This window comes from Dermacentor silvarum, chromosome 10 (genome assembly GCF_013339745.2).
Source record: "Dermacentor silvarum isolate Dsil-2018 chromosome 10, BIME_Dsil_1.4, whole genome shotgun sequence".
Lineage (NCBI taxonomy): Eukaryota > Metazoa > Arthropoda > Arachnida > Ixodida > Ixodidae > Dermacentor > Dermacentor silvarum.
Genome location: NC_051163.1, coordinates 42,950,295 through 42,978,263, shown reverse-complemented (window position 1 = coordinate 42,978,263; position 27,969 = coordinate 42,950,295). Strand labels below are relative to the sequence as shown.

Here is a 27,969-nt window from a genome sequence, read left to right as displayed (position 1 = left end):
AAGCCAGAATATTTCTACTCAACCGTGTCTTTGTACATGCAGAACGAAGCGAAAGTATATTAGAACATCGCTCAGCAATAATAAACGACTCATTGTTAACATCGCCTCAATGACCATGCGCCACGCAGTGACAATAATAACAATCAAGTTTGAATTCATTTGAATTCTGTGCTTTTACGCGCCAAAACCACGATTTGATTATGAGGCATGACGTAGTGGGGGACTCCGGCTTAATTTTGACAACTATGGGATTGTAGAAGGGACGTGACGGCGGCTGTACGAGCCGTGCCGTCGTCCCTACTCAGAAGTCGAAGGCGGCGAGCCGAGCGACGGGGCTGCGACGACCAGCGTGGCTGGCTTTTGGAACGACACTGCGCGTGCCAAGCTTGCGCTTCGAGCACGCGCTGCGCTTCTTTATTTTTCTTTCTTTACAGCGCCGACCATAGCGCTCCGCGCTGCGGCGTTTGTCGGTGCTACAGGGCCCCCCGCCCAGACAGAACGGCGATACATTAAATGCCAGCAAAAAACTTCAAAATGGTCCGGGGTCAGCCCAAGTAGCGAGTCCGTTGGAGGCGAATGGAACTGGCAAGTCCTTCCGGTGGACGAGGCTGCGAGTGGCGTTGCGGACGCACGGTACACAGAAGGCCGGCACGGAGAGGGTGAAGGCAGACGCCTCTGCAGCAGTTCACGCAGACCTGGCGGAACGAACGGGAACCGCGCGCAGCGGTTCCCGTTCGTTCCGGATTATACTTTCACCATCACAGGTTCCTCAGTCAGCTTGCACCCGAGCAGAACGCTTTTGCAACCCGTCTTTCAATATGGATACCATATTGGTGGGCACGACAAGCCGCTAGCACGGTCGTCACGCGCTCGCAGATGCGTCAGCTCTGGTGGGTGTGGCTTAAGCACGCGCTTGTCAGGGTTTGCCCTACCCATCGTAGAGGTCGCAAGCTGCAAACATCTGCGCGCGACACCGCCCGAGTCAAGAGAAGAGGGTCCGGGACGCGCGGGCCGGAGTCTCAGTCTTGCCACGGTCAACGGCCTTGGACGGGATTGGCGCTCGTGACAGCCAGGAAGGCGTCGTCGGACGACGCTCGATGATGGCACCGGTGCGGGTAGTCGAAAATCTGGGACAGCCGGAGCAGAAGCAGCCGAGTCATGTTGCCTGGAGATATCCAACGTGGGCACGACGCGAAGGACAGGATGAGACGGTGGACGCGAGACTGCATCGCGGCTCGCGTCGCGGGATGATGGTGTCAGTCTAGCTGCCCTATCCTCGTCGCGCGACGATTGTGCACAGCCCCCAACGTTTGACTTGGCAGCGTGGAGGCCAGAAGGGCCCAGTGGTAAGTCGGTCGAATGGGAGGACGGGCAGCGCAGGGCAGGGCCGAAGGTTACAGCTGCTGCGTCGCTCTCGATGGCTTGTAGGTGCCGCGTTGTATCGACAGTTGCCAAGGTCGGAGGCAGCGGAGACGGCACGGGGCAGGGCTCTTGCGTTGACCCGGAGGCTCGCTCAGCCGGCAGCGTAGACAACTCGGGTGAAGCGTTGGTCGGGGACCGAATAGCAGGAGCGACGTCGTTGGCGCCAGACCCGATGGCGTGAGGCACAGGAGCCGGCGTAGGGTCAGTGATGGCACCACTGTCGCGTATCATCGTTGGAGGTGAGCAAGGCGATGACGTGGCCGGTATCGCGGTCATGTCGATACCCTTGGTGACGCCATTATGCGCGTACTCGTACGTAAGAGACCCCTGGAGAGAGCCGGAGGCCGGGGACTGTGCGGTAGCGCATCGGGTTGTCGCCAAGACGGTATGGGGGCAAGTCGAGGGAGGAAGGCTTGCCTGGTGGTGGCTTCCGGGCACAGGTTGAGATGCGGGTAGCGCTGGCGGTGGGAACGCAGGCAGCGATTCGCGCACCGTGCGGTCAGCCACTGGAAGTGGGTGGTAGGCAGCGCCGAAGAAGTCGAGCACGCGCTGCCGCAGTTCGTCGTACGGGCGCGGGCCAGGCGATGGAACGCCGAGGTGGAGCTGGAGAGCAAGCGGCAGGACGTCGAGGAGTACCGCGTGCTTGAACTCCTGAATCCAGATGTGGTTCAGCTCCAGAGCCGCCTCAAACTGAGCGAACCATGCGCCGACGTAGCTGGACGAGAACGGCGGCAGTGGTGGGTCGAACTGCGGCTCCGGCCAGTGAGCCATGGCAGCGTGTGGTTCGGTGGAACGCGCGTTCTCCCGGGTCACCAATGTAGGAGAGACGTGATGGCGGCTGTACGAGCCGTGCCATCGTCCCTACTCAGAAGGCGAAGGCGGCGAGCCGAGCGACGGGGCTGCGACGACCAGCGTGGCTGGCTTTTGGAACGACACTGCGCGTGCCGAGCTTGCGCTTCGAGCACGCGCTGCGCTTCTTTATTTTTCTTTCTTTACAGCGCCGACCATAGCGCTCCGCCCTGCGGCGTTGGTCGGCGCTACAGGATCATTACAGTAGCCCCCAATACACGGCACACGGGTGTTTTTGAATTTCACCCCCATCGAAATGCGGCCGCCGCAACCGGGATTCGATCCCGCTACCTCGTGCTTTGCAGCGCAACACCATAGCCGCTAAGCCACCTCGGCGGGTAACAATCAAGTTTACAATGCATTCCTGCAGACGTATATGTCGTTTCACGAACAACTCTACATTGTAGAATGACAAAAGCCCCCTTAAAGCAATTACTAAAATATAATTTCACTGAACAAGTAAGCGACAATGAAAGAAATGCCAAAAAACTACAATCTCGTAATTTTACAAGCGACCTGTCGAGAACGCAAATACCAAACACCTTTATAGAGACCATAAATGATATTATAGTTCAACTCAACTTCAAGCAGTTAACCTCACCGAAGTTAATGTTTAGCTTTTGAGCATCAGATCAGCGTTCGGTAATTAACGTGCATGTTCCATAATGAGCAGAGTTGCGCGGCAGTCCATTGGCCTTGCAAATTTTGTGCATGATTGTCAATTGCGTCTCAAGTATTAACAGAAAGCCAACAGAAGGCAATGAAAAACTTGGAAGATACTTAAGCTTCGCCTTTAAGAGTGGAACGCGATAGCATTCAAAGAGCCCTGACTACTTCTCACGCTTCCCGGCAAATGCAGCTTATGTTGCCGTAATGTTTACCGGGAAACGTTGGCGGCGAACGCTGTGCATCAAGGCAAGCTTTCTAGTTCCTTTTGTTTTCGTTCCCTAGAAGGCGGGCGCCACCGCTGCCGCGGATGCACGGAGGCAAGCGCCATCTGGATGGTGTTGCAAGGAACAGGGGGGGCGCGCGCCGCTATGTGATTGGCAGACATGTGGCGTCTTGCGTGGGCCGATCCCGGAGGTTGTGCACAGCCGCGCCAAAAAAATTACATCATTTCCAGGTTTATGCTGGTGTTTCGGACTATTAATGTTTAAATCTGAAAAGAATTAACATAAAAGGCATACGCTGTCGGTGTTTTGTTTCGTGACACTTGTTTGTGGGCTGTCATTCTCAAAATTTCGAGGAATAACATTGTCAAGAATGTAAGACAAGCTATGAGCATCTTTAGGGATGTAATCGGGTGACAATATAACCCGCATATATCGCATGTCATATAGCAAGGCGTGGCATATACACATACCTAAATATTTACGGAAATTTTCGCTCACGGCAAACTCCGCGGCACCGACACCGGATTTTCTGTGACACGGGGCGCTTACGCTATCGCGTTGAAATTCTACGTAGGAACAACCTAATTTCTATGAGCGCTGTTGCGGGGTCGTCTTGCGCGCGAAATGGACTTTAGTTATGAGTCGCGTTACACTCGAAGTTTGCCAGAGTGAGTGTAGAGACAATGCAGCGAGAATGCGAAAAGCGCTTGTTCGGGAGAATTCATGTGTGTCATGCAAGCACCGCCTCATTTAAAAAAAAATGACAGCAGATCCACGAGGTGAATGATGATGAGTGGGCGAAGCTCCGGAGGGAATCATCGGATCTCCCGCTTAAGGGGACGCTAGCACAAACGCGTTAGAAACGTGCAGTACTCTCTAGTAAGGGGGAGCGGCCACAGCGTCTTACGCAGCCATTTACACATGCCGGAACGTGCACCGCGTTTGCCGACGCCATCACATGACTGCTGAGAGAGTATACCCCCCGTATTCATAAACGCTCCTCGACTTGAACTTGACTTGCCACTGCTTTGGGCAGCGCGTTCGAAACGCGTTGAAGGTAAGGTGGAGAGGCCACAGCGTCTTACACCAGCTTCTTACACGGGCCGTAACGCGCTAGCACAAACGCGTTAGAAACGCGCTAGAAACGCGGCCTTTCGTTAATGTTGGGTATTTATAGCCATCGTGGTGCGTTTGTCCATGTCCGCTTCGTGGCGTAGTGGGCTAACGCCGCGCGTTCGGAAGCGAGGGGTCCCTGGTTCGATTCCGCGCTACGGACACAACTTCGGAATTTTTTTCTCATTTTTCTCAGACTGGTTACACACTACTACTACTACTACGACGGGGACGGAACGGGTGCCGCTATAAGGAGCTTCGCCCCTAAAACGTGAAACCCCCTTCTCTATCGGCAGCAAGGATGCACGCGAAGTTTGTCAAACGCCTGGAGAGGAGCTGGTTAGTTTTTGAGCGTTTGAGATGTCCACGGACCCGCTGCCACTGCTGTTCCTTCAACGCAGCCGGCTCTTCGGCAGAACGAACCAAACGCGGCCTCCCCATCTGACTGCCTGGCCTGAACTAGCGGGAAACGGCGGGCGCGCGGCGAGCGAACACGCGATCACACCCTTTTCCTCCACCGGAGGGAGGGGACGCCGAGCGTTTGAGACGTCCACGGGACCTCTGCTGCTGCCGTGCCTTCAACTAAGCCTACTCTTCGGCAGCACGAACCAAGCGCGGCCTCCCCATCTGACTGCCGGGTTTGAATTGGCGGGAAACAGCGAGCGCGAGGCGAGCGAACACGCGATCACACCATTTCCCTCAACCGGAGTGAGGGAAATGGCGCGCGATTGGGGGGTATACGGCGTGATCTGAACTCTCAAAACTGATCAACAAGAAGAAATTAAGGGGTATTCGAAGTTACAACGTAGAAAACATTGAGGAAGCAGTAAAATATGGACGCAGCATGAAATCAGTGAAAAGAAAACTTGGCATAGGACAAGGTAAGATGTAAGCACTGAAAGATAAGCAGGGTAATATTATCAGCAATTTCAATGACATATTAAAAGAAGCGGAAGAATTCTATACTGACGTGTAAAGTACCCAGAGCAGCCAAGCTACTTTCAATCGAAGTGGTGAACAGGATACGGAGGCTCCTTCTATAACAAGCGATCAAGTTAGAAGGGCCTTGCAAGACGTGACCAGGGAAAAAGCTGCTGGAGAAGATGGAATAAAAGTCGGTTTAATCAAAGATGGAGGAGATATCATGCTTGGAAAGCTTGCGGTCCTTTATACGCAATGCCTCGCGACTTCAAGTGTACCAGAGAGCAGGAAGAACGCCAGCCTTATACTAATCCATAAGAAGGGAGACGTTAAAGAATTGAAGAATTAAATACCCATTAGCTTGCTTTCAGCATTGTACAAGGTATTCGGCAAGATAATTTCCAATAGAATCAGGGTAACACTTGGCTTCAGCCAAACAAGAAAACAGGCCGGCTTCAGGAAGCGATATTCTACGATGGATCATATTCATGTCATCAATCAGGTAATTGAGAAATCTGCGTAGTACAATCAATCTTCCTATATGGCTTTCATAGAATATGAAAAGGCATTTGATTCAGTAGAGATACCAGCAGTTATACAGGCATTGCGTCCACTGCAGGACGCAATGCCTGTATAACCAATCTCCAATTCTCCAATTACCCCTGTCTTGCACTAGCTGATTCCAATTTGCGCCTGCAAATTTCCTAACTTCATCACCCCACCTAGTTTTCTGCCGTCCTCGACTGCACTTCCCTTCTCTTGGTATCCATTCTGTAACTCTAATGATCCACCGGTTATCCATCCTACACATTACATGGCCTGCCCAGCTTCATTTTTTCCTTCCTAATGTCAACTAGAATATCGGCTATCCCCATTTGCTCTCTGATCCACACCGCTCTCTTCCTGTCTCTTAACGTTAGGCCTAACATTTTTCGTTCCATCGGTCTTTGTGCGGTCCTTAACTTGTTCTCGAGCTTCTTTGTTAACCTCCAAGTTTCTGCCCTATATGTTAGCACCGATAGAATGCAATGTTTGTACACTTTTCTTTTCAACGACAGTGGTAAGCTCCCACTCAGGATTTGACAATGCCTACCGTAGGCACTCCAATCCAATTTTATTCTTCCGTAAATTTCTTTTCATGATCAGGGTCCCCTATGAGCAATTACCCTAGGTAAACATGCTCCTTCACAGACTCTAGAGGCTGACTGGCGATCCAGAATTCTTGTTCTCTTGCCAGGCTATTGCACCTTATTTTTGTCTTCTGCATAATAATCTTCAACCCCACTTTTACACTTTCTCGGTTAGGGTCCTCAATCATTTGCTGCAATTCGTCCCCATTGTTGCTGAATAGCAAACCGAAGGTTACTGAGATATTCGCCGTTGATCCTAGCTCCTAAGCCTTCCCAGTCTAAGAGCTGGAATACATATGCTAAGCATGCAGTGATTAGCATTGAAGAGATTGTGTCTTCTTGCCGGACCCCTTTCTTGATAGGTAACTTTCTACTTTCTTATGGAGAACCAAGTTTGCTGTGCAATCCTTGTAGATATTTGCCAAGATATTCACGTATGCCTCCTGTACTCCTTGATTACACCTATAGAAGTCGCATATAGATATACTTTATTCTTTTTATACGGGCGGTGACAGGGTTTCACCTCATGATAAACGTATAGGTCGCGCTGTGCAGAGCACGCAAACGGAACTAGATGTCCAGGACTTGACGATGTGAGTCTGCCTGGTTCGAAGGATGGTTAACTCTGAGTGGCTTACTATTGTTGGTTCAAAGCCAGAAGCGAGGCAGAGCTTGTCCCACGCAGAAGACGGCTGGACAAACGGGGTCGTCGTACTCGTGATGGTCAGGAGCATCACGAAGCGGAGGTAACCACTGGATAAGAGCGTGAGAAAGTATTGTTGGGATATGTCACAAAATATAACTGCTGCTGCGCGATATTACTGCTGCTGTGCGACAGCAGCAGTAATAACTCTTCTAAGCACATTGCTTGACTGGTCTTTCACAGCACATTTATGAATATATCTTGCGAATAGCACATGCTTATTTGGAGCTATTGAGCAAGACAGGCTGGTCCCTCCTCGTTAACGAGGAAGTGATTGAAAACATGCTCTACACAAGAGTTGTTTAGGTGACTACTAGATGCTACTGTCTATATTGTGGTTTCAAGTGCCCGTCAGCGGCTGCTGTGTTTCAAAGAAGACGGGTTGCAAAAGCGTTCTGCTCGGGTGCAAGCTGACTGAGGAACCTGTGATGGTGAAAGTATAATCCTGAGCTGTCGCTGTGGCGTCTATCGTGGACAATGTGTTGCTTCGTGGCGGTAAATCCAATCAGTCTCTAAATGATGAAACCGAATAAAGACATTTTGGGCCCAGCCATTTTCGCAGCGAAGCCGAAAACAAGCACGACATCAAACTGCCATTCCGATCTACTAAACTCGTTAACTTGATCATTGGTGGGCGCCGTTGCGGAGGGCGCATAGAGTCAAGTGATACGCTGAATTAATGCCAATCGAGCTGTAATTTTGAGACTCAACTGTACTTTTTTTTTCCTTTTCCAAGCAATGCTAAATTGCTTGGTCTATTTTCATGTAGCTCGAGCTCGCGGGTTCAGTTCAGGCCGTGGCGACCGCACCTCAATAGAGGCGAAATGCAAGAACGTTGGTGTACTTATATTTGGGCCCACGTTAAAGGCGGGCACGGATCCAGGGGGGATGTCCGGATGCCCTGACACCCTCCCCCCCCCCCCCCCCCACTCAGATTTCCGCATCGCCTCTCGCTGACAGGGTGATGGCCCTGTCGCAAAAATATGACCACCAGCATTCTTCAAATGTATCTTTCGCGAGTACCAGTGGTAGAAGCCACGGAGAAGTAAAGCTAGCTCACTCACAAGCTTATACCTGTTTTCCGTAGGGGTGTGACTGTGGTGTCCCGAAGTTGCCGTAGTTATTTTAACACGAAAGTGTTTTATGCCGGGGTCCACCAAGACTTCACTGACGTATTTCCGTCACGGAAATACGTCATAGAACATAATACAAAGAAAGAAACCAGAAGAAAAAGTTCCACAAACATGCAAAATTTGGAAATCGAACCCACGACCTCTCGGTCCGCGATGATAGATCGCCGAGCGTTTAACCCATTGCGCCACAAACGCATTTGCAGAGAGCTACACAGACGCGCCTTATATATCTAACACTCCTCCGTGTACCCGCGCTCTTGCTCGGGGCGGTGCCGCCGCCTACGAGCAGAAAAGAGTACTGCATTATGACACTAACGCGCACCGACAGTGAACGCTTCGGTGGTCTCAGCACTACGACGCCTCGATGCCAGCATTCGAAGGGACGCTGGCATCAAGAAGCACTACCAACGCCACCTAGGTGGCGTTCACCGTACTCAGCACAGCGGAGCGTGGCCTCCGCAATTAGCTCTGAAAATGTTTCTGAAGTTGATCGCGGAGGCTGCAATTACGACGCGCTGTACGCGCTGATTTGACTCGGTGACGATTCAGTTACGTGCTTTGTCTTGCGCGTTGTATTAGTGTGTCAGTTACGTGCTTCGTCTTTCGCGTTGTGCTAGCGTGTGCAGCGTAGTGCAGCTTCCATATGCACGACGGTTGCTCATGGTCATCGACGTTGGTAGTCGTGATGGAGGAGACGTGCCACCAGGCGTCAGCGTGGGTGCATCAACGCCTAAGGGCGCTTTAGCCACAAAACACCAATAGACATTATATATCAATGTGCAATAAACATTACACTACTTCTGTGAAGACACGTTTCACTTTCGTGTTCTATACCGATTCCTATATAAGAGGGATCAACCACATTTTTTCTTGTGAGCACCCTGCACCTCCAGGCGCAGCGAACGACGTGACTTCCCTTTTGTAAAGCACACCGATGTTCGCGCGAGCGCCTTCGCTTCTGATTAACTTAGTTTCCCCTCAGGGTGTCATCGGTTGCCTCTTTGCCTGGAAAAGCCAGGGGTGCGGCGTAGCGCGTTCACGCCGGAGAAAAGAGCTAACAAAGCGGAGAGGCGTCGACAGCAGCATCGTGAATGAAGACAACGTGAACGCAGACAGCAAAAGCGGGACCGTGCAAAGGCGGAGAATGCGTCGAATGACCATGAGTCCGAGGAAGAACGCCACCGTCTGCAGTTGCTCACGCTGCAGAAACTTGAGGCGGAATGTCTTGCCACGCCTTCTGTCAGCATATCAGCTGATATTCTGATATGCCACATATCAACCCGCGCCATTCTCTGCGCCCACTACAAAAACCTTCTAGTACACTGTAACTGGACGAAGAACAGGGACGCAGGGCCGGACCAAGCTAACACCACGCCTTTTTCTTCTTCAAGTTTTATGTTGTCTCCTGCCAGAGTGCCCCAGTGTAGTATAATCTTGATCAACTTAAACAGTAAATAGACAAACCTAATATGTCCTTCTGTCCTTCGGAGTTCGTCTGTCTGCCCTTCAATGCCGCGTAGCGACTGCGCGGAATTTGGCGTTACAATGTCACAGAAAAGGATATCGAGATTTTAAAGGTGAAAGCCTTAAATCTCTAGGTTTCAAGGTCGCTGTGCACGTACAGAAAAAGTGAGCGAGCTCGCCTCGCACTCGCGCCACTACACTCGAGCGTCCATCTTCCACAGCTGGCTCCGAGGCCGCTCACCAGGCCAGCGTACCCATATTGCCCCTCGCGCTCAACGCCGGAAGGCGGGAAAGGGCAACAGTTGCGCTGCGGAGGAGGAGGCAAATGTCAGCAGCAGCGCGGTAGGGGCGTTGAGGGCAAGCGCGGTGGCGGCGCTGGGGAGGAGGATGGAAATGTCAGCGGCGGCGCCCTTAGAAACTTCCGGAAACGGCGGCAGCACGTGCGCAGCGCACTCGTGCGCTTTGTATACGTCGTCGCGTGGGTTCAGAGCTTCATTCCACATAGCTGTGGGTCCATTGGGCTTTCACCTTCACATTCCTAGAAAATTCTAGCATCCCCCGTAATTTTTTTCTCCTGTGCTCAAGCGTTCGTTTCATAACGCTGAACCCAGCAAAGGTAAATATGCGTACAAAAAAGACCATATGACTACGCTCTTTGTCTTACGGGTTTTATAAGTCCCCGCGAATGTATATAAAAAACCAGAAAGCAAGTTTTCATTCTCCACTTTGAATTTCGCTTGTCTGCTGTCGTAGTAATGGGAAGGCCTTTGTGTCATGTGCTAAACCGCTTCACTCGCCATTCACCTTCACAGAGTGGAATGGCTCATGATTTCCTTGCTTCCCGCGAGTTCTAGCCAGTTTTGCACCAAAAACATCATACCATGTTTTTACGCAATCTGTAGGTGACAAATTGTATGGTGCGTTTCTGCAAAAATGAAAGAACTACCCAGCCCGAACCTCAAATGTATGACGAGCCTTTGTCAATTAAACATAAACGAGGCGAGGCCCACTCATCACTTCTCGATGTTGCCCGGCGTGGATTGTGAGGGAACTCAAGGATTGTCAGGGAGCCAACAGTGCACAAATGCAGCAGTATTTTTTTTTGTTTTACGTTGTTTTATTCCCGTGTTGCTTTCATTCTTTGTGATAAGCCGCAATAAAATATTAAACTGTTAAGCTGCGGACTGTTTCTTTTTAAGAGTTGATTGTTGTGTCCGACTTATTCAAAGGAGTAACTCTCCCCCCACTTTTTTTAGAACTAATCTGTTCTTCGGGAGGAGTGTGCAGCTATCAGTTTCACAATTAATATGGTGTTTCGCGGCTGAAGTAAAAGCATAGCCCGACGAAACTGCTAATGACTGTGGCTTCTTCTTCTTTCTGGGGTTTTACGTGCCAAAACCAGTTCTGATTATGCGGCATGCCGTAGTGGAGGGCTCCGTAATAATTTTGACCACCTGGGGTTCTTTAACGTGCACTACAACGCAAGCACATGGGCGTTTTTGCATTTCGCCTCCATCGAAATGCGGCCGCCGCGGCCGGGATTCGATCCCGTGATCTCGTGCTCAGCAGCGCAACGCCTTAGCTGACTGAGCCACCCCGGCGGGTTAATGACTGTGGCAGACTTTGTAGCCGGAAAGTCTCTGACGGCATGAATTTTGTATGGGTCAGGTTGCACGCCAAAAGCGTCGACAAGTTGGCCCAAAACCATAATTTGGTGGCAGCCGAAACGACATTTCGATGAGTAGAGTTGCAGCCTGGCCTTCCGAGAAACGTCAAGTTTGGCTGAGAGACGTGCAACATGAGTGTCAAACGTTGGTGAAAATGCAATAACGTCGTCGTGGTAACGAAAACAAGAGCTGAATGCGCTAAGGGAGAATCGAGGCTAAGAATTAGGTCGTGCGGGCAATGGGCAATCACGGTAAAAAGGACAGCAGTGTGGCGGCCGGCGATGCTTATACGCGTGCTGTACACATACTGATAACGGGAACAGTACCACCATCCACAACGCGGTCGACGCGTGTTGTTGCAGGAGTAAGGAGCTTTTACAGCGAAGCTGTATACCTCTACCAGCCAAGGAAATTTTCGTGTCGGCGTAAGCAAAAAACGCCAGGATAAAAATTGAATACAAACAGCGTATCTCCTTTGAAATCAGGCATACACCATACAGCTCAGCACTCGTTTTCAAAAGAAAAGCCCAAAAACAAGCATCAACACCCCATAATGAATGATAAGGCACGTGTGAAAAATGGGAACACCCTCCGACGCGTTCGAAAAGATTAGGTTTGCAGCTGCTTCGAAAGGGGTTGCGTCATTCGAACCCCTCATGAAACCAGTGTCTCTGGTTTCACTCTTTGTAGAGCCGTGTGTGTGAATTCAAGTAACGTCACAATGGGTAATCATTGTGGGTGTCGTTTACAGCGTTCCTTCTGCCGCGTGTGTTTCCCGATTAAGATTACGGTTGCATAAGCTACTCCGAGTGGTAAAGTACCCAACAGCATAGCAATCCCGTAGTGACATAACCACGGTCTTAATACCTCATTCAGTTCATTCCAGGCTACCATGGGTAGACCACGGAAAGTAAAGACGCCAGAAGAACAGCGTGAATACAATGTCGTTGTAAAGTAATAAAGGGTGTGGTTAAGTACAGTTCACTTGTCTCTGGTTTCACTCTTTGTAGAGCCACGTGTGTGTATTCAAGTGACGTCACAATGGGTAATCGTTGTGGGTGTCGTTTACAGCTTCGCTGTCCAACCACCTTCACAGCGTAAATTGGAGCCACAGTTTTTTTTTAATTCGTCGTCGGAAGGCAGCGCTCATAATAGAGAGGTATGCATCTGTGTCCATCAGTGCAGTGACAGCAGTGCCTTCAACGTTAACTTCAAGAAGGTTCTAGTTCGTGGGCATAGCAAGCAGAGGATTTGAGGGCAAGTTCGTCATCGCAACTTCACCTCCATAAGCTGCAGTTTCTAGTTTTCTGGTCGGTTGTAGAGAGGCATGGACGGCGACGAGAAGCGACGGGCCTGGGACGAAGGAGACTGACGAAGTCGGGGTGTCGACGATCAGCCATAGCGAAGGCTCGGAGCAAGGACTTCAGTTGCAGTACGATCGTGGCGAGCAGCATAAGAAACAGTAGTTGCCGAGTTACGGAAATATGCACCGTTGTATGTCGGAGACGGTGTTGGCCATCGGTTGTGGCAGTGACGAGCGATGTGGTCAATACTGCAGCAATGGAAACAGATGGGGTTGTCGTCATAGGTGCGCCATTCGGACGGGTTGCGAGATGTGGCGGGAAAGTATTGTCGGAGACGAGGAGGGCCGCGAGAGAAGTGATCCACGCTGGGTTCGTAGTACGACGAGCACACGGAATTGAGACCCATGTTTTCACATTATTGTCGGACAATGGCCTGGAACACAGCAATCACGGCTGCTGATGGATCGGTGGGCGTCGCGGAGTATAGGATGGCGAATGAGCGGCCTCGAGCTCGCGGCTAACGACACGAGTTACGTTGTCACATGGGATTAGCTGTTGGGGATGCCCTTCACAAGTCGACGTATAGCAGTGGTATTGGGCAAGAGCACGATATGAGGCGTGATACGACGGCTCTTAGATTGTTCGAAGCAGCGACATTCTTTGATAATGGCGTCAAAATATGAAACGACGAAAACCCAGCAAGTTTAAGGCGTCGTTTACGATACCCTTTATTATGGGGGGCACTTTGTCGGTTTCATACATCTTGTCGTCAGCTTTGAGGCAAAGTGCCAAGCCGTCCTGTATATATGAGACGTAGGGATCTGCGGTGCTCTGAGCACGCGTCGAAAGGGCCTTTTTTTTCCAGCGACCGCGCGCCCGAAGGGGTCGTTGAGCAGTTCGCGAAGTTCTTCCTTGAAAATATTCATGCTAGTCAGTTCGTCTTCGTGGGTTCGGTACCACATGCGTGGGGTGCCGCTCCGGTAAAAAAGAAAACGACGTTAGTGAACATGATTGTTGGATCCCACCTGTTACTAAGGCTGACGCGTTCCACTCTTCGACCCCAGTGCCGTCCGACGCGGAAAACCTGGGAAAGCTTCACGACTGGAGCAGTTTGCAGAGTCGTAGCCGACGCTGGTGGGGTCTCTTCTCCGGGAGGTATGGTAACGAGCTCGATGTAGCTCGTTCGATGTAGCTCGATGTAGCTCCACGGCGAGGACCGGGATCGCGAACCTCCACCAAAATGTTACGTGCGAAGAGACACAAACAAAGGAACTAACTATAATGTATTCACAAGAGCAGTGCAGCTCGAGACCAAGATGAAATCCAGCCCGTGCCAAGCCCAGAAGCCCGTCTTCGTCTTCCTTTGCGCCACGTTCTTAAGCGTCTGTTGTATCGTAACAACATATCAGTTGAACGTTCATCTAAGCATAAGGGTATTCCTGTCTGCCCTTTATGGATGGTTTATTTCCTTCGAATGAAAATGCGTGTCTTTCCTTCAAATGAGAGCACTCGTAGCGAAGAAAAAAATGGGAATTTGCCACCTTTTGCTTCCCCTCCCCCCCACCCCCCCACCCCCCTGGGTTCTTATTGTCGATTGTGGCAACATTTCAACTATTTTGTGCCTTGCTTAAATGCTATACCTCGAAATTTCAAGGCGGATAGCACGACGTATGTATGCAATCGATTACGGAATACCGAACTACGGCTTACTTCGCCAGGGACAGCAACGCTGGTGAGTACACCCGTTGACGGCGAATGCATTCGAGTCTTGTTTGCTGCCGTCAGTGTTATATGCGTATACGCTCTTTTCATATTCTTAAGATGAGAGGCGTGTAGAACAATAGGACTTTGCATAGCATATTGTAACAGAATATTCAAAAGATAGCAGAGCAGGAAGGATGTGTTCGTGCTTTCTGTTTCTTTCAAAACCTAAATATGAACTACAGCACAGTACTGAGACCGAGTGAAAGAATAGTGTTAAGTGCATTTCGGCTTACGTGGAAATGGTGTTAAGGCCTTCCAAGATTGCTCGATAAGACCGTGACCTTGAGGCCAGATGGAGTGGTCGGAAGGCGAAGAAGTTGGCAACTTCGCTTTTGGCAATGCCAAGACCTGTCATGACTTCGGTGAACCGCTGCATAGAAGTGCAATAGACACTTCGTTACTACTAGGGCCCAGTCGCGAAAAATCTGCTTCAGATAGTTAATGAAACTGTCTAGGGCTGTAATTAATTTCTGAGAACCAGATTCACTGACCAGTAAACAGTGGACCAAACATTTCATGCACTGAGTAAAAAAAAATAGCTGCATGAAATCGCTATGCTTGGGAAGCTTAGCTGTGTCCGTTGGGACGTCGCACGTCCCACATAAATTGAGAAAATTTTGTCTACGAGGGTTACCACTTGCATTGGCTGTGCTAGTGTACGACACCATCTTTCGCTTGTACGTAATGTAAAACGTGTACGCGCTGACATCATCGTGACGGCCATGATCTCAGCAACGCCATGGTCAAACGGCGTGGGTTATTGCGACCTAAGCGTACTTAATGCTGCTGTCAAAACTAGTGTCCTGGACAAGAATATTACGTCGCGCCCCTGACATCACGTGAGCCCTTTCGATAGGCTCAACGTCATGCTAATGTTGCCATTTAGTGCATAATTCTACATTCAATTGATTATTTCTTTAGTGTTGGAGTCATGCGCCAAGGTGAGCAATTCTTGCATAATTTAGGCTAGTTTGCCTTGTAGCTTTGGCATAGCCACTGGTTAAATTTTGTAGCGGTTTGTCGCTGCTTTTTTTGGATTTGCAGTGTCGAATATATTTTGTTTTTCAATCTAAGTTGGTCCAATTGACGTCTTTAACCCATTGAGGGGTTTTTCTGGCTTCCCTGTACGGAGCAATTATTTAGAAACGCGCATTGTGTACAGCACGAAAAAAATTGAACCCAAGAGCTCTCAATATCAGTCCTAAGCACAGACAAGTATAATAATTAATTATAAGAAGCTTTATGATCAATACTTTTTTAGCCATATCTTCACGCATCTGAGAAGGTATAGAACAGAAACCGTTCCTTTCGTTTAAGCGAGGTATTTTCACATAAATTTCTATGGTTAATAGATATTTCTGCTTCCCCAACCGTACTGCTGGCACTATGTAGGTCACACGCTGGGCCTTATTGGCCCTTTATCCAACAACGTCGGTCCAATTAGCCTCTCTTGCCTGGAATCAATTCTTTTTTTCACCTATATAACCAAGTCACCTCATTTGCAGCTATGAAGAAATGAAAAACACCAGATTACTTTGGTTGAAGATACGACGGAGTGTATTTCTGTGGCTGCTACAAGATTTCACTATCGTGCAAAAGAATCTACGTCACAGACAGCACGTTGTTTGAACCACTGGCTCAGGAAAAACAAGTACGCATGCGCCTTCACTAATCCCTGGGGAACATTAGCAGCGTACTGAGCCAGGTGCAGATGGCGGCGAGTTTATGCTGTCCCTTCAATTCTAGGATGATCTTGCATCAGTACAATGAGATTAATTTTGTAACCGCATGCCATGTTATCTGCTACTGTAGGCGAGTGCGTCAGCGCTTCTTATATCAGCTAAAGCGAGAAAAAAGTGGACTTGGTGAGCAGCGATTGAAGACGAAGTCACGTGGTCCATAGAGTTTCCTGCAATAACTACTATAAAAACTACTGGCGCTGCAATCGGTCAGCCACCAGGCTTATCATGGCTAGTACATGGATTTGTCTATTCTTTGTGCTTGGGGCTTCAGATGTTCTTGCGGCTACGTTCATTACGCTTTATCTGCCTTCACTGGTCTAAAATTCAAAGCACTTTATACGTCTTTAAATGCAAAAGTCAAAAGCAGTCTTCGTACACGAATCATTGTTGCTAATTGCAGAGGTTCCGCTTGACCACGCGTCCGTGGCATAATGGTTTCAAAGTCGGGCTTCTGTCTTAGAGGTATTGTGTGCGAATACTTTCATCAGAAAATTCTTATTAATGTCTGCCTAATTATTCATACCGCAGTAAATTCTTGAAAATGGTCAGTTTGCAAAGCCACGAAGCCGTCTAAAGCCGTTTAAAGAACGAAGTTTAGGCCAATCCAACCATCATTTCCATGCTGGATGAACCATCCTGCCTGTAGCTGCCGTATACACTGGCGCCACAGTTTCCCCTAGTGATTACTGTAGGAAACTCTATGACGTGGTCCGTGTTCATGACTGCTTTTTCATCGGTTCACGATTCTCCCGCCTTGAGTTTTCGATAAACGCCCACTGACAACTTGCCCACTTGTTCAGGTCTCATATCCTCTAGTTTCGTTGTTGCTGCCGTTGTCTGCTAACACATTAAAGTGGAACTCCACCAACTGCCCCAATTTGTAAGTGTTGCTGGCTGTTCATCAGCACAGCATTACATGTAGTGCTATGAAAGTGTGGGACCATAATCACACGCAGAGCTACCTACCGTTCTCATTATTGCCGTGAAATAAAAAACCGCGTAACAGTGCGTTCATCAATCTTTTCCACTGAACTGGAAATCGAAGTATCGCGTTTGATTTGCGGGATTTGCGCAAGATTGAGACATTCGTTCGAGGGCATTTTATGTACCGTTCCACTTTAACAAAATAGCAGAAGTCACCAACGTATCGTCACTCGGGAAAATAAAAAAATTTCATACACCACACGGTTCTGGCAAACGAATGTGAATAATAAGAGAAATCGATGTGATGGGAGTTTTTTTTTTACAATGTCATTTCGTTAGCTATTTTATAAAATGGACTAGGATATTGTGTTCCTTGCATTTATTTTTCGTGTCTGTTTTTGTTTCAAAACATTTCACCACTACATCTCAATACTACATATGATGGAATGGAGGGTTGTGCTGTACACACAATATTTTCTTTGTTGAAATATGTAATTGCTTACGTTATTGCTTGTGCAGGAACAACAATTGGAAATTAGTCGAGCGTTGGAGGATAACGGAAAAGGAGGAATGGGGAAAAGCGAAAGAAAACCTGTACTATGCTTTGCTGAGAGAAACTATACACTGGTCCGCATAAAAGCATCGATGCTTTCGCGGACTTCGGGTTATTGGTACATAAAGAAAATGTGTTTCTATATATGTATATTTCTTTTTATCTTCCTGCTGTTCATACTTATTTTTCATATTGTTTCCTTTGATTGAAGCACAAAACTGTGCCATTCAGGCCAAAGCACTGCCCCGTCCTGCTCAAAAGCAACTTTGCTTTGGCGGGCTGACGAATTACTCAGATTGTATAATTTATGTTCTCAGAATAAAGAATGAATGAACGAATGAACGAATGAATGAATGAACGAATGAATGAATGAATGAATGAATGAATGAATGAATGAATGAATGAATGAATGAATGAATGAATGAATGAATGAATGAATTGTTTCCAAGAGGCTTGAGACGTCATTGCATTACTTTACCTAGTAGGTGAAGGAACCAGAAAGCGCACCGGACTTTAGACCAACGCCGCGCAGAAGCTGCGAATTCCACTAAAGAAGTTCTAAAACCGCAGCGCTTGACTTCAGTCTTTCTTTTTTGCATGCCTTATAAAGCCCTTCTTACTTTTAAGTCTCATACGCTGTCCAAAGAGCCGGTGCAATAATCTACCAGTCTATCTCCATGCATTGTCTTTTGAGATTCCTAAATAGACAGCGATGTTAAGTATTAAGACACACCTGCATAAGTGCGGACAGCCCGACTATTTGTCCTTTTAAGTCGCCCTTGAAAGTACAGAAATGTACAACCATGATAAATTCAAACGCGAAAAGAAAATAATTCATCAGAACGTCTGTTACGCCTAATCTCCAGGACGTGCGAAGTCTAATCGCTCGGTGGCCGGTTTCCAACGATGAAGTAGGCCCAATTTAATGTTTCGGAGGGTAGACAGCCGGGCTAGTTGTAATACAGGGTGACCCAACTATTGTGCACCAAGATTTTAAAATATGCAAATGCAACGTAGTTGGACAGAACTAAGGCATTGTTGTTTGCGTCACTCGGAGATACTCATATTATTTTTTGCATTCCGCCTATTAAAAAATTAGCCCTAATTATAATTATTCAACTTCTCAAACATACCTAGATGAAAAGTGTAAATGAGAAAGTTTCAGAGCAACACGAAAAACTCTCGATACAGCTTTCTGTTACGTGCTACATAAAAATGTTTTTCCGATCGTGAAAGAAGCCCGCGAATACACACCAAATTGCCGCGCGACAGGCCACTCGAAGCACATTGCATGTATTCGCTGGCTTCTTTCGCACTCGGAAAAATACTTTTCGGTAGCACGTATTGAGCAACAGAAAGCTGTATCGGGAGTTTTTTATGTTGCTCTACAATTTTATCATTGACTCTTTTCTTCTAATTATAATATTTTAGAAGTTGAGTAATTTTTAAGACTAATTATGTAGTTAGGCCGAATGCAAAAACTAATCTGAGTATCTCCGAGCGACGGCAAACAACATTGCTTTGGTTCTGTCCAGCTACGTGGAATTTGCATATTTTGAAATCTTGGTGCATGATAGTGGGGACACCCTGTATATTCATGGTATTAACGCGCAAACAAAGATACACAGAAACGACAAGCGCTTTCTCTGTCTATGCTTTGTCTGTGTCTTGGTTTGCGTTTTAATACCTAGATAACGTTTTGAAGGCGGACTTAAGCCACTGTCACAAATACAGGAGAGGCTAAAAATTTAACAACGCATTAGAGTAGTTTAGAAATTTTTGCGTTTGTGTTCGTGATATATATATATATATATATATATATATATATATATATATATATATATATATTTGTGCTGAGTCTGCAATTTCGGGGCTCACGCTCTGCCAGTAGCTGCCAACCTACTTTTCTGAAGATGGCACAGAGAGAGCACCCCAGTTCTGCAATACAGAACGGTGTGAAGCGACAGCATTCGTGTTTTTTTAATGCAGGTATGGTCGCGATCATTATGAAATGAAACGCCGAATTTGTTGTTATCGCGCGATTACTTGTGATGTGAGAATTCGAACCTTGCGTCACATGTAACAAGCATAATAAAGGTGACATTGAGCACTATCATGTTAGGTAAATGTTTCAAAAATGTCGCAGTTTCGCCCGAAAGGCGAATCATCAATTGCGATAGCAAATTAGTAGAGAGCTATTCGGAGTAGGCATAGTAGTTTTATAGTCTGTATAAACTTGGACACATTCGCTTTCTAACTGAGTTGACAAGCGTGGTGTCATCGCGCACAAGCAAACATGAATACATCACACTGAATGACCGCAGACAACGACTGTCAAAAGGCTGGCAGCAAGCGCAGCCGCCGCAGCGGGCGAACAATCGTGTGGTCTATCGCTTCAACGGAAACTGAGCGGCGAATGCACAGCGCATACAAAGGTGAGAGCCGTCTGGAGATAAGAGACGGTGCGGGCGACCGCCACCACAGCCAGTGCAAGCGTATTTGTTGGCAGAGTAGAAGCTGCTCCCCCCCCCCCTCCCTCCCGCGTTGCCTTCTCGCTTTTTTTTTTTTTTTTGCTTTCGCGTGGGAATTGCGTTACCAGTTCCCCTTGCGCCCGGTTGCAAGATACGCATTTGGTGCCGTAGCACAGCGTCGCCCCGCCTCCCTCCCCCCCCCCCCATACCCCCATGGCCTTTCGCGCGATGGTCGCGTTTGCTTTCCGCCGTGCGTTCGCTCTCCGTGATAGCGCGCGTCACCCGCGCGCTTTCACTCGCGCATACGGCGCGCGACGACGATTTTATCGCCCTTGGAATCTATACGGAACCTCACGGCGACGGCGACGCCGACAGCAGAAATCCGGTTGAAGCGTCCATATAATTGCTATCGCAGTAAAAGTAATAAAGCCTCTCGAAGAAAATATGGGAGCCTTCGTTTATATTCACCGAGTGCGTACATAAAGCGAATCGGTAATGCAGAATGTTCTGCAACGTTTATAAGCAACAAATCTCTTTTTTCTTATTCTTACATCATGTCCATTTTTACTAGCCACTGCCACAATGACTTCCTTTATTTATTTATTTATTTATTTATTTATTTATTTATTTATTTATTTATGTATTTATTTATTTATTTATTTATTTATTTATTTATTTATTTATTTATTTATTTACTTATTTATTTATTTATTCGGTACATGCGGCCGGCCTTAGTGTCAGGTCTTGGGCAGAATTACGGATGCATACAATAAGAAGATCGGACAGTGATAGCAGGTAAACAAAACAATGGACAGAAAGAGCAAGAAATATGTCTGCAAAATACTATGTATAGCATCTAAGGGCCCCGACTCTTTCCATGCATAGCATCATTTCCAAACGTGAAAAATAATGCACCTCCTGCCTTCCTAGGTTTACGCCGGTGACAGTGTCGGGTTTGTACTTCTAGATCAGTTAATTCTTAGCTCAGCCCCGCTTATTATTGCGATAGTAATTATATGGACACTGCAAGCGCATTTATGCAGTTGCAGTCGTCGCCGTCATTGCCGTGATGTTCCGTATCAAGTCGAAAAACACGGTAACATCGTCATTGCAAGCCGTACGCGGTATGTGCGAGAGAAAGCTTGCAAGACTCAGCCGACGATCGCGGCTCAATCTCACGCGCGCGGAGGAGGAAGGTGGGGCGGAAGCGCGCCGTCTCCTGTGGTGCGCGAAGCACGGGGGGGGGGGGGGGGGGGGGGGGGGGGCAATCGCTGCTGCTTACGGCGCGGCCGCGCGGGCCTCATCTCCAGAGCGATCTGCGATGTGGCCAAAGTACGCCAAGGCGAGTGCCGGTAGCTTCGTATGCGCTGTGTTTTCGACGTTTAGTTCGCATTGAAGCGAGAGGCAGCACGAACGTCAGTTCGCTCACTGCTGCTGTCGCGCTACCTCACTCCAGCGTTTTGACAAGCGAGTTTCCGTGGTCTTTGAGCGAGATGTGTTTACGTTCACCTGTGCGCGCGATACCGTGCTTGTTAATTTAGTTCGTAAGCGAATGTTTGCAAGTTTATATGGCCGATAAAAATAATACCCTTACTTCGTAGAGCTGGCTAAGTAATTTTCTATGGCAATCGATGCTTCGCATTTGGGGCGAAATTGCTATTTTTTTTTTTGCTCCTGGTGCCATTTTATACCGAGTATGCTCGTTGTAACCACTCTCCAAACCTCTAAACAAAGTTATGGCTATGATTTTAACTGATTACGCTAGCAGGTAAAAACAATCTCAGGAAAATAATCTTGGGCATGTGCCCTTAAATTCAGCAGACACCAGAGTCAAATCCTAAACTCGTAACTGGGAACGTGGCACAACACATTAAATAAATGTGGCGTTGACAGGTTTAACGCACTCTCAAAACTCACCGCGTAGACAAAGTTAAGAATCCCAGCGTGGTTCGTCAGAATGTCGGGGCTATACGCCGACGCGTTTAGATGGCTCACTTCGCCGAGGATTCCAAAGCCGCGCAGCGGTACTGTTTGCAGTATGTCCCGTGCAGTGTCCGTCAGCGTGGTTTTGTCGAGAGTCGTCGTGAGAGAAGACACGACGGTATCGTAGACGTTGACGCTGAACATGTACTTAGACAAGGTGGCATATTGTCCAAGGTGTTCGTAGGCGGTGCCTGCAAAGCCGAGCATAGAATAATGGCTCTTTGAAGGTATGTCAGGTTTGGCTAGATGCCACCAAACTGGCTACTTTTCGGACCTCTCAAGCACGGCCTCCGGGATTCGCGAGCACATGCGGGCGTACCACCGGATTTCGGAGGCCATTATCGTAACTATGGAATTTGGTACTAGTAATATTAGGGGAAAACCTAGGTCTACGTGCGCCACCGTCACATTCCTTTATCCAGCGCAGAAGTGCTTGGCAACATACGAGTTTGTCTGAAGTTCGCCCGCTTGGACGAACCCCATGCTGATTTAGCGACACGCACGCTCAAGAGAGCCGGGATCTATGTAAACTCCAGAAATGAACTGATAGAATGACTCAGTTGCTAGTTGCTGACGTGTATCCTGCAATGCTATGCGAGAACGCTGTGCACTAGCAATCTACGTTGCTTAACTGCAATGGACAATGAAGGATTCGCAATGTGCGAAATCATGCCAAATAGCGCAATAAATATGCGCAGCACGCATATTTTCCGAGTGGCACGTTTTACTCTGATAAACATACTTATATACAGCATGCAGCTCAGTGCTCCTGGGTTCGAAAATTCTGGATTCCCTACTAGCTTTTCTACTTTTCGGCTACTAAAAGTGTCAGTATCAAGTACGATAATAATGCAATGGTAATGAATCTTTACGAAAGGTGACAAATTACTGTCACTAACCTATCTAGATGGCTTTCGTAGATTACGAAAAGACATTTGATTCAGTAGAGATTAAGCAGTCATAGAGGCATTGCGTAATCAAGGAGTACAGGAGGCATACGTGAATATCTTGGTGAGTATCTACAGATTCCACCCTTGGTTCTTCACAAGAAAAGTAGAAAGTTACCTATCAAGAAATGGGGTCAGGCAAGGAGACACAATCTCTCCAATGCTATTCACTGCATGCTTAGTAGAAGTATTCAAGCTCTTAGACTGGGAAGGCTTAGGAGTGAGGATCAACGGCGAATATCTCAGCAACCTTCGGTTTGCAGATGACATTGTCCTATTCAGCAACAATGGAGACGAATTATAACAAATGATTGAGGACCTTAATCGAGAAAGTGTAAGAATTGGGTTCAAGATGAATATGCAGAAGACAAAAATAATGTTCAATAGCCTGGCAAGGGAACAAGAATTCAGGATCGCCAGTCAGCCTCTAGAGTCTGTAAAGGAGTACGTTTATCTAGGTCAATTACTCACAGGGGACCCTCATCACGAGAAAGAAATTTACAGAAGAATAAAATTGGGTTGGAGTGCATACGGAAGGCATTACCAAATCCTGACTGGGAGCTTACCACTCTCGTTGAAGAGAAAAGTGTACAATCATTGCATTCTACCGGTGCTAACATATGGGGCAGAAACTTGGAGGTTAACAAAGAAGCTCGAGAAGAAGTTAAGGACCGCACAAAGGGCGATGGAACGAAAAATCTTAGGAGTAACGTTAAGAGACAGGAAGAGAGCGGTGTGGATCAGAGAACAACCGGGGATAGCCGATATTATAGTTGACATTAAGCGGAAGAAATGGAGCTGGGCAGGTCATGTAATGCGCAGGATGGATAACCGGTGGTCCATTAGAGTTATAGAATGGATACCAAGAGAAGGGAAGCGCAGTAGAGGACGGCAGAAAACTAGGTGGGGTGATGAAGTTAAGAAATTTGCAGGCGAAAGTTGGAATTAGTTAGCGCTAGACAGGGGTAATTGGAGATCGCAGGGAGAGGCCTTCGTCCTGCAGTGGGCATAACTATAGGCTGATGATAAAGATTATGACTATAAAAGATACGTTGATGTAAACCGACGTGGTGCCTTGCCGCATTTTTAGGAAGGAGAAGATTCGCTGAGGGCATATTCAACAAAATTCAATTTAATTCCTCGACTTACTCATTAGATTAGCTACTCTCTGTGTCATTGGCTTCACACGTACCGTACCAATTTCCAGGGCTTGCATCGAGTGTAAGAATTAGGGCAGAAGCCATCATCGATGATTATTAGTTAATGTCAAGTATTTTTCCCCTGCACGTGGCGCAAAGCCTAAACGAATTTACATCATCCCGGGAAAATGCTAACTCGAGGATCACCACATACGCGGGACGCGACACTCTGGCGACGTATGACCGGAACCCGAGGTGGTCGCATACGCCAAACAACGCAACAAATTCGTCTACGACAAAGTGCTCTTGAAAGCACACGTCTTGCTCCCGCAAGTGGCGGACCTCCAACTAGCACCGCTTGGTCTTGGCGACGTGTTCAGCGGCCGTTCGCTTGGCGTGGTTCTGTCTTACGGCCGCGCGTTGCTCCTTTTCTAGCTCGCGCTCAACGGTCACGCGTATCTCGCCGGACCGTCGCCTCGCCCCCTGCCTCGCCGCATACTCTGTAGTTTCTGCAGAGCCTTTACACTCTTACGCGCCTCTTCTGCTTGAAACTTTCGCGGTCCCATCGTTGTAGCTCCACGCAGAAGCCCACGCGCAACCTAGCGCAGCTAGCGCAACCGGGCCACGTCTACTTGTAGCGCGCACAACCGTGCCGGCGCGTGGAGGAAGCAGAGGTGGCGCCAAGCCAGTAGCGGTGTGCGAGCGGGCGCGCGGGGGTGGCGCGCATGCGCGTCCACAAATAGGGGACCGAGCCAATAGCGACGAGCGAGCGGGCGCATGGGGGCGCGCGTGCAAGCGGCAACCGTGGACACCATAGAGTGGGGGAAACGTCGGGCTTCTCAACTGCGATGACTATTGCTTGCCCTCAGGGTCGTACCCGCAAACCTAACTCCCGTCCCTAGTGATTATCCTTGACGTGAAAGACAAGGTCATTCATCGGGTTTCGATTTCGCTTATTTCGCTCCCTCCGTAACATTAAAAACCCAGCTTGAAGGTAGCCATTTTGACACGATTGCTTAAATCACACTCGAATCGCGTTCGGCTCGTTCCGCAAAAAAGACTTACTGGACGTACTGGCTATTTGACAGAAACGCTGGGAGCGCTGTATTGCCGTGCCAGAGGACTACTGCGATGGTGACAGTGTTTGAATGCGCATAAATAAATTCATTTCTTCTCTGCAGAGCCAGTCTCGGAATTATTTGGTACCACCTCGTAAAGTGCCTAAATATACTATACTGGAGCACAAAACCCTAATATAGGGTATCATAGGGTCAGGGTCTTAGCGTTTCTATTTGGGTGCCCCTTCAACGTGCGTCCAAGGCTTGTTACACGATCGTTTGCTCATCGGAAGCGTAGTGGTGAAAGGGTGCACTCACGGTCGTACTTCCCATCCGCCTCCTGCGGAATATCGAACAAGATGTAGTCGCACATTTGCGGATAAGGCACCAGACTGTTGACAACCTTTCCCTTCTCATAGTTGTCTGTCAGGTACAGCGGAGACATCATGTGGCACACCAAGGGGGGCTTCACTGGGGAGAAATCGAACATGCAATGTGTTCGCGGTTAGTTCGCTCGGAAGCACCCACAGAATCGCTGCACCCTTTATGGGTGCCTAGAGAATCATCCGCCTATCTTACTGGCGCGAGAGCTCGCTTTCTGATGTTTTTGCAAATCTGCTCTACAGCGAAGCTGTTCTTCGTGGTACGACACGTACGGCGGACCAGTAATTAGGGAATCGAGAGGCCCGATTTCATGGAATTGCTTTTTAAATAAACATGGTCGTGCTACTTTACGGTGACATGCTAAGAAAGAAGGGAGAGGTTAGCTTTTATAGAAGTTATGCTGGCACATCGGTTATACTTAGAGAGAATATAAAGCGAACTTATTTTGCACTAGCTGTAGTCGCGCAATTAGGTTTTCTTTAATGGGGTCTGAAGCTGCTAAATCGAATTATAGATCAGAGTAACTATTTGTGGCGCTTTCTTTATTTCAAAACACACGGAGCCTGAAAAAAGTTTTAAGGAAAACCAAGAGATTCAGATCTCGAACGCATGTAGGAATCTATTTGAAGCTAAGCTTTAGCCAAGCGCTTAAGTACTAAATCCTTCCTATACAAATGACGGCTATAGGTTTAAGTGTGCTTACTTTCAACCTATGCACCGTGCAAACTCATGAAAAGTTTATGTTTACCCCCCACAAAGCGTATAACCTTATTGTCATGTCATTGTTTTATGTTTATGCACTACACCACTCACAAGCTAGGCCGAAATGAAAACACCAAACACCGCAGCGTAGGACGTGTAGGCAGCGATATTCCATGACGAAAGCGTTGCATGGTGCTTGTTGAGAAAAGATGGAGAAGACAGATGTATGCAAAGACATGTACGACCGTTACCTAGTTAAATATTTATGGATTATCTTAGTTTTTTTTTTGTGTCGCAGGGACACGTGCTCATTATGAAGGATCAGCGAAGGGCGTACGCACACCCTGTGGTACTTACCCAATGGATAAATCAATGAAAATCAAGTGCATCGAAGAAGCCATTGAATATTATGCGTCATTCCATTAATAGGCCAATGAGCTTTGAGAGTTGCCTTTGTGCCTGTAGCATTTTCTAGGGTTAAGGAAGGAATTTAGTTTTTTTTTTTTTTTTTTTTTTTTTGTTACGCAACAGAAAAGAGGTGTGCTTACTCGCACTACTTTGTGGGTCAGCCGGACAAGGGTTACATAAGCCCCTTCGCTGGTCGGGAAAGTAGGCATAGAAAAAGTGAAAAATAAAACGCGCAGAGGAAGTTGTCGTGGATTATAATTTAAAAAAAGCTATAATGCTAACACTCCGATTATGCATAGTGGGCTAGGGGGGGGCGTTGGAGAGGGGGTCCGGTTGAATTCTGACCACCTTGGGTTATTTGAGTGCATCCACAGCACAGTACACGAGCTTATTCGCGTTCCGCACCCGCGCGGATGCGCTCGCAGCGGCCGGGAATCGCGCCCACGACCTCGTGTTCAGCAGCAGACCTCCATAGTCGCTGAGCGAACGCGGCGAGTGTGGGGTGTATTTCTTCTGATGTATGGGAATGACATAGAAACAGGTAGTGAGAAAACTAAAGGGAAAGGCAGGAAAGCCAGAGTAGGCAGTTCGGCTTGGTACCCACTGCTCAGGCAGACATAAGCGCAAGTGTAAAACGTTTGGCACTCTTCCTGCTCTTCTTAGCATACGTGTTCTTTTTCTATAGGTTCTCACATTTTGTGTTGGTGCATGACCTCTTGTCGGTATCGTTAGCAGTGGCGCATGTACAGACTGCACAAAATTCCGCAGAAAAGAACCGATTCACTAAACAATCTGAGTGTAGGTTTGGACCAATCAAGAGAAAAGCCGTTCTTGTTTGGTCTTTTTCAATTTCGAAACTTTATTAAACTATTGCCCATTCAACGTGCCTCGTGCTGCTTGTGCTTTGCTGTTTCTGTTGAAACATCAACCTACTACAGATTTGTTTGAGTTATTTCTTATGCTTCGTTTTTGTTTCCTCTGTGCTATTTGTTTCCACCCACAGCTGTAACCCCCCCCCCCCTCCCTTCATTCATTAAGTAACACCTGCGGGCCGTTAAGGTTAAAACAAATGAGATTAATGTTGTTTCGAATAATGCTTACTCTTCGGAGCAGCAGAGGGCGTTGTCATGACCGGGGTCGTTGTCGGCTTCGTTGTTGTTGTTGTCGCTATCGGTTTCATTGTCAGAATCGGGATCGGTGTAGGGGTCGGTGTCGGGGCCGATGTCGGGGCCGATGTCGGGGTCGTGGCTCCGCCTCTCGTCATCGTCTGAGTGGCGATTGACGATGACGACCCA

General features: G+C 48.0%; 1 protein-coding gene across 1 annotated transcript; it reads right to left on the bottom strand.

Moving 5' to 3' along the window:
- Positions 1 to 1,034: 1,034 nt before the first annotated feature.
- LOC125941006 (uncharacterized) lies at positions 1,035 to 27,969 on the bottom strand. The gene is made up of 7 exons (XM_049657880.1): positions 27,776 to 27,969; positions 25,499 to 25,651; positions 21,971 to 22,227; positions 14,597 to 14,733; positions 6,967 to 7,081; positions 1,309 to 1,749; positions 1,035 to 1,127 (listed from the first exon to the last, which is right to left on the bottom strand). The coding sequence occupies exons 1-7, from the start codon at positions 27,936 to 27,938 to the stop codon at positions 1,035 to 1,037; spliced, it is 1,359 nt and encodes a 452-aa protein (XP_049513837.1). The 5' UTR covers positions 27,939 to 27,969.

Excerpts from the sequence above, each read along its gene's own strand:
- LOC125941006 (XM_049657880.1), bottom strand. The coding sequence starts at position 27,938 with ATGACGAGAGGCGGAGCCACGACCCCGACATCGGCCCCGACATCGGCC. Across the intron at positions 7,082-14,596 it reads GGCCTTAACACCATTTCCAC|TGGTTACCTCCGCTTCGTGA; the intron begins GTAAGCCGAAAT and ends GCTCTTATCCAG. Across the intron at positions 1,128-1,308 it reads TCCACGCTGCCAAGTCAAAC|ATTTTCGACTACCCGCACCG; the intron begins GTTGGGGGCTGT and ends CGGCTGTCCCAG.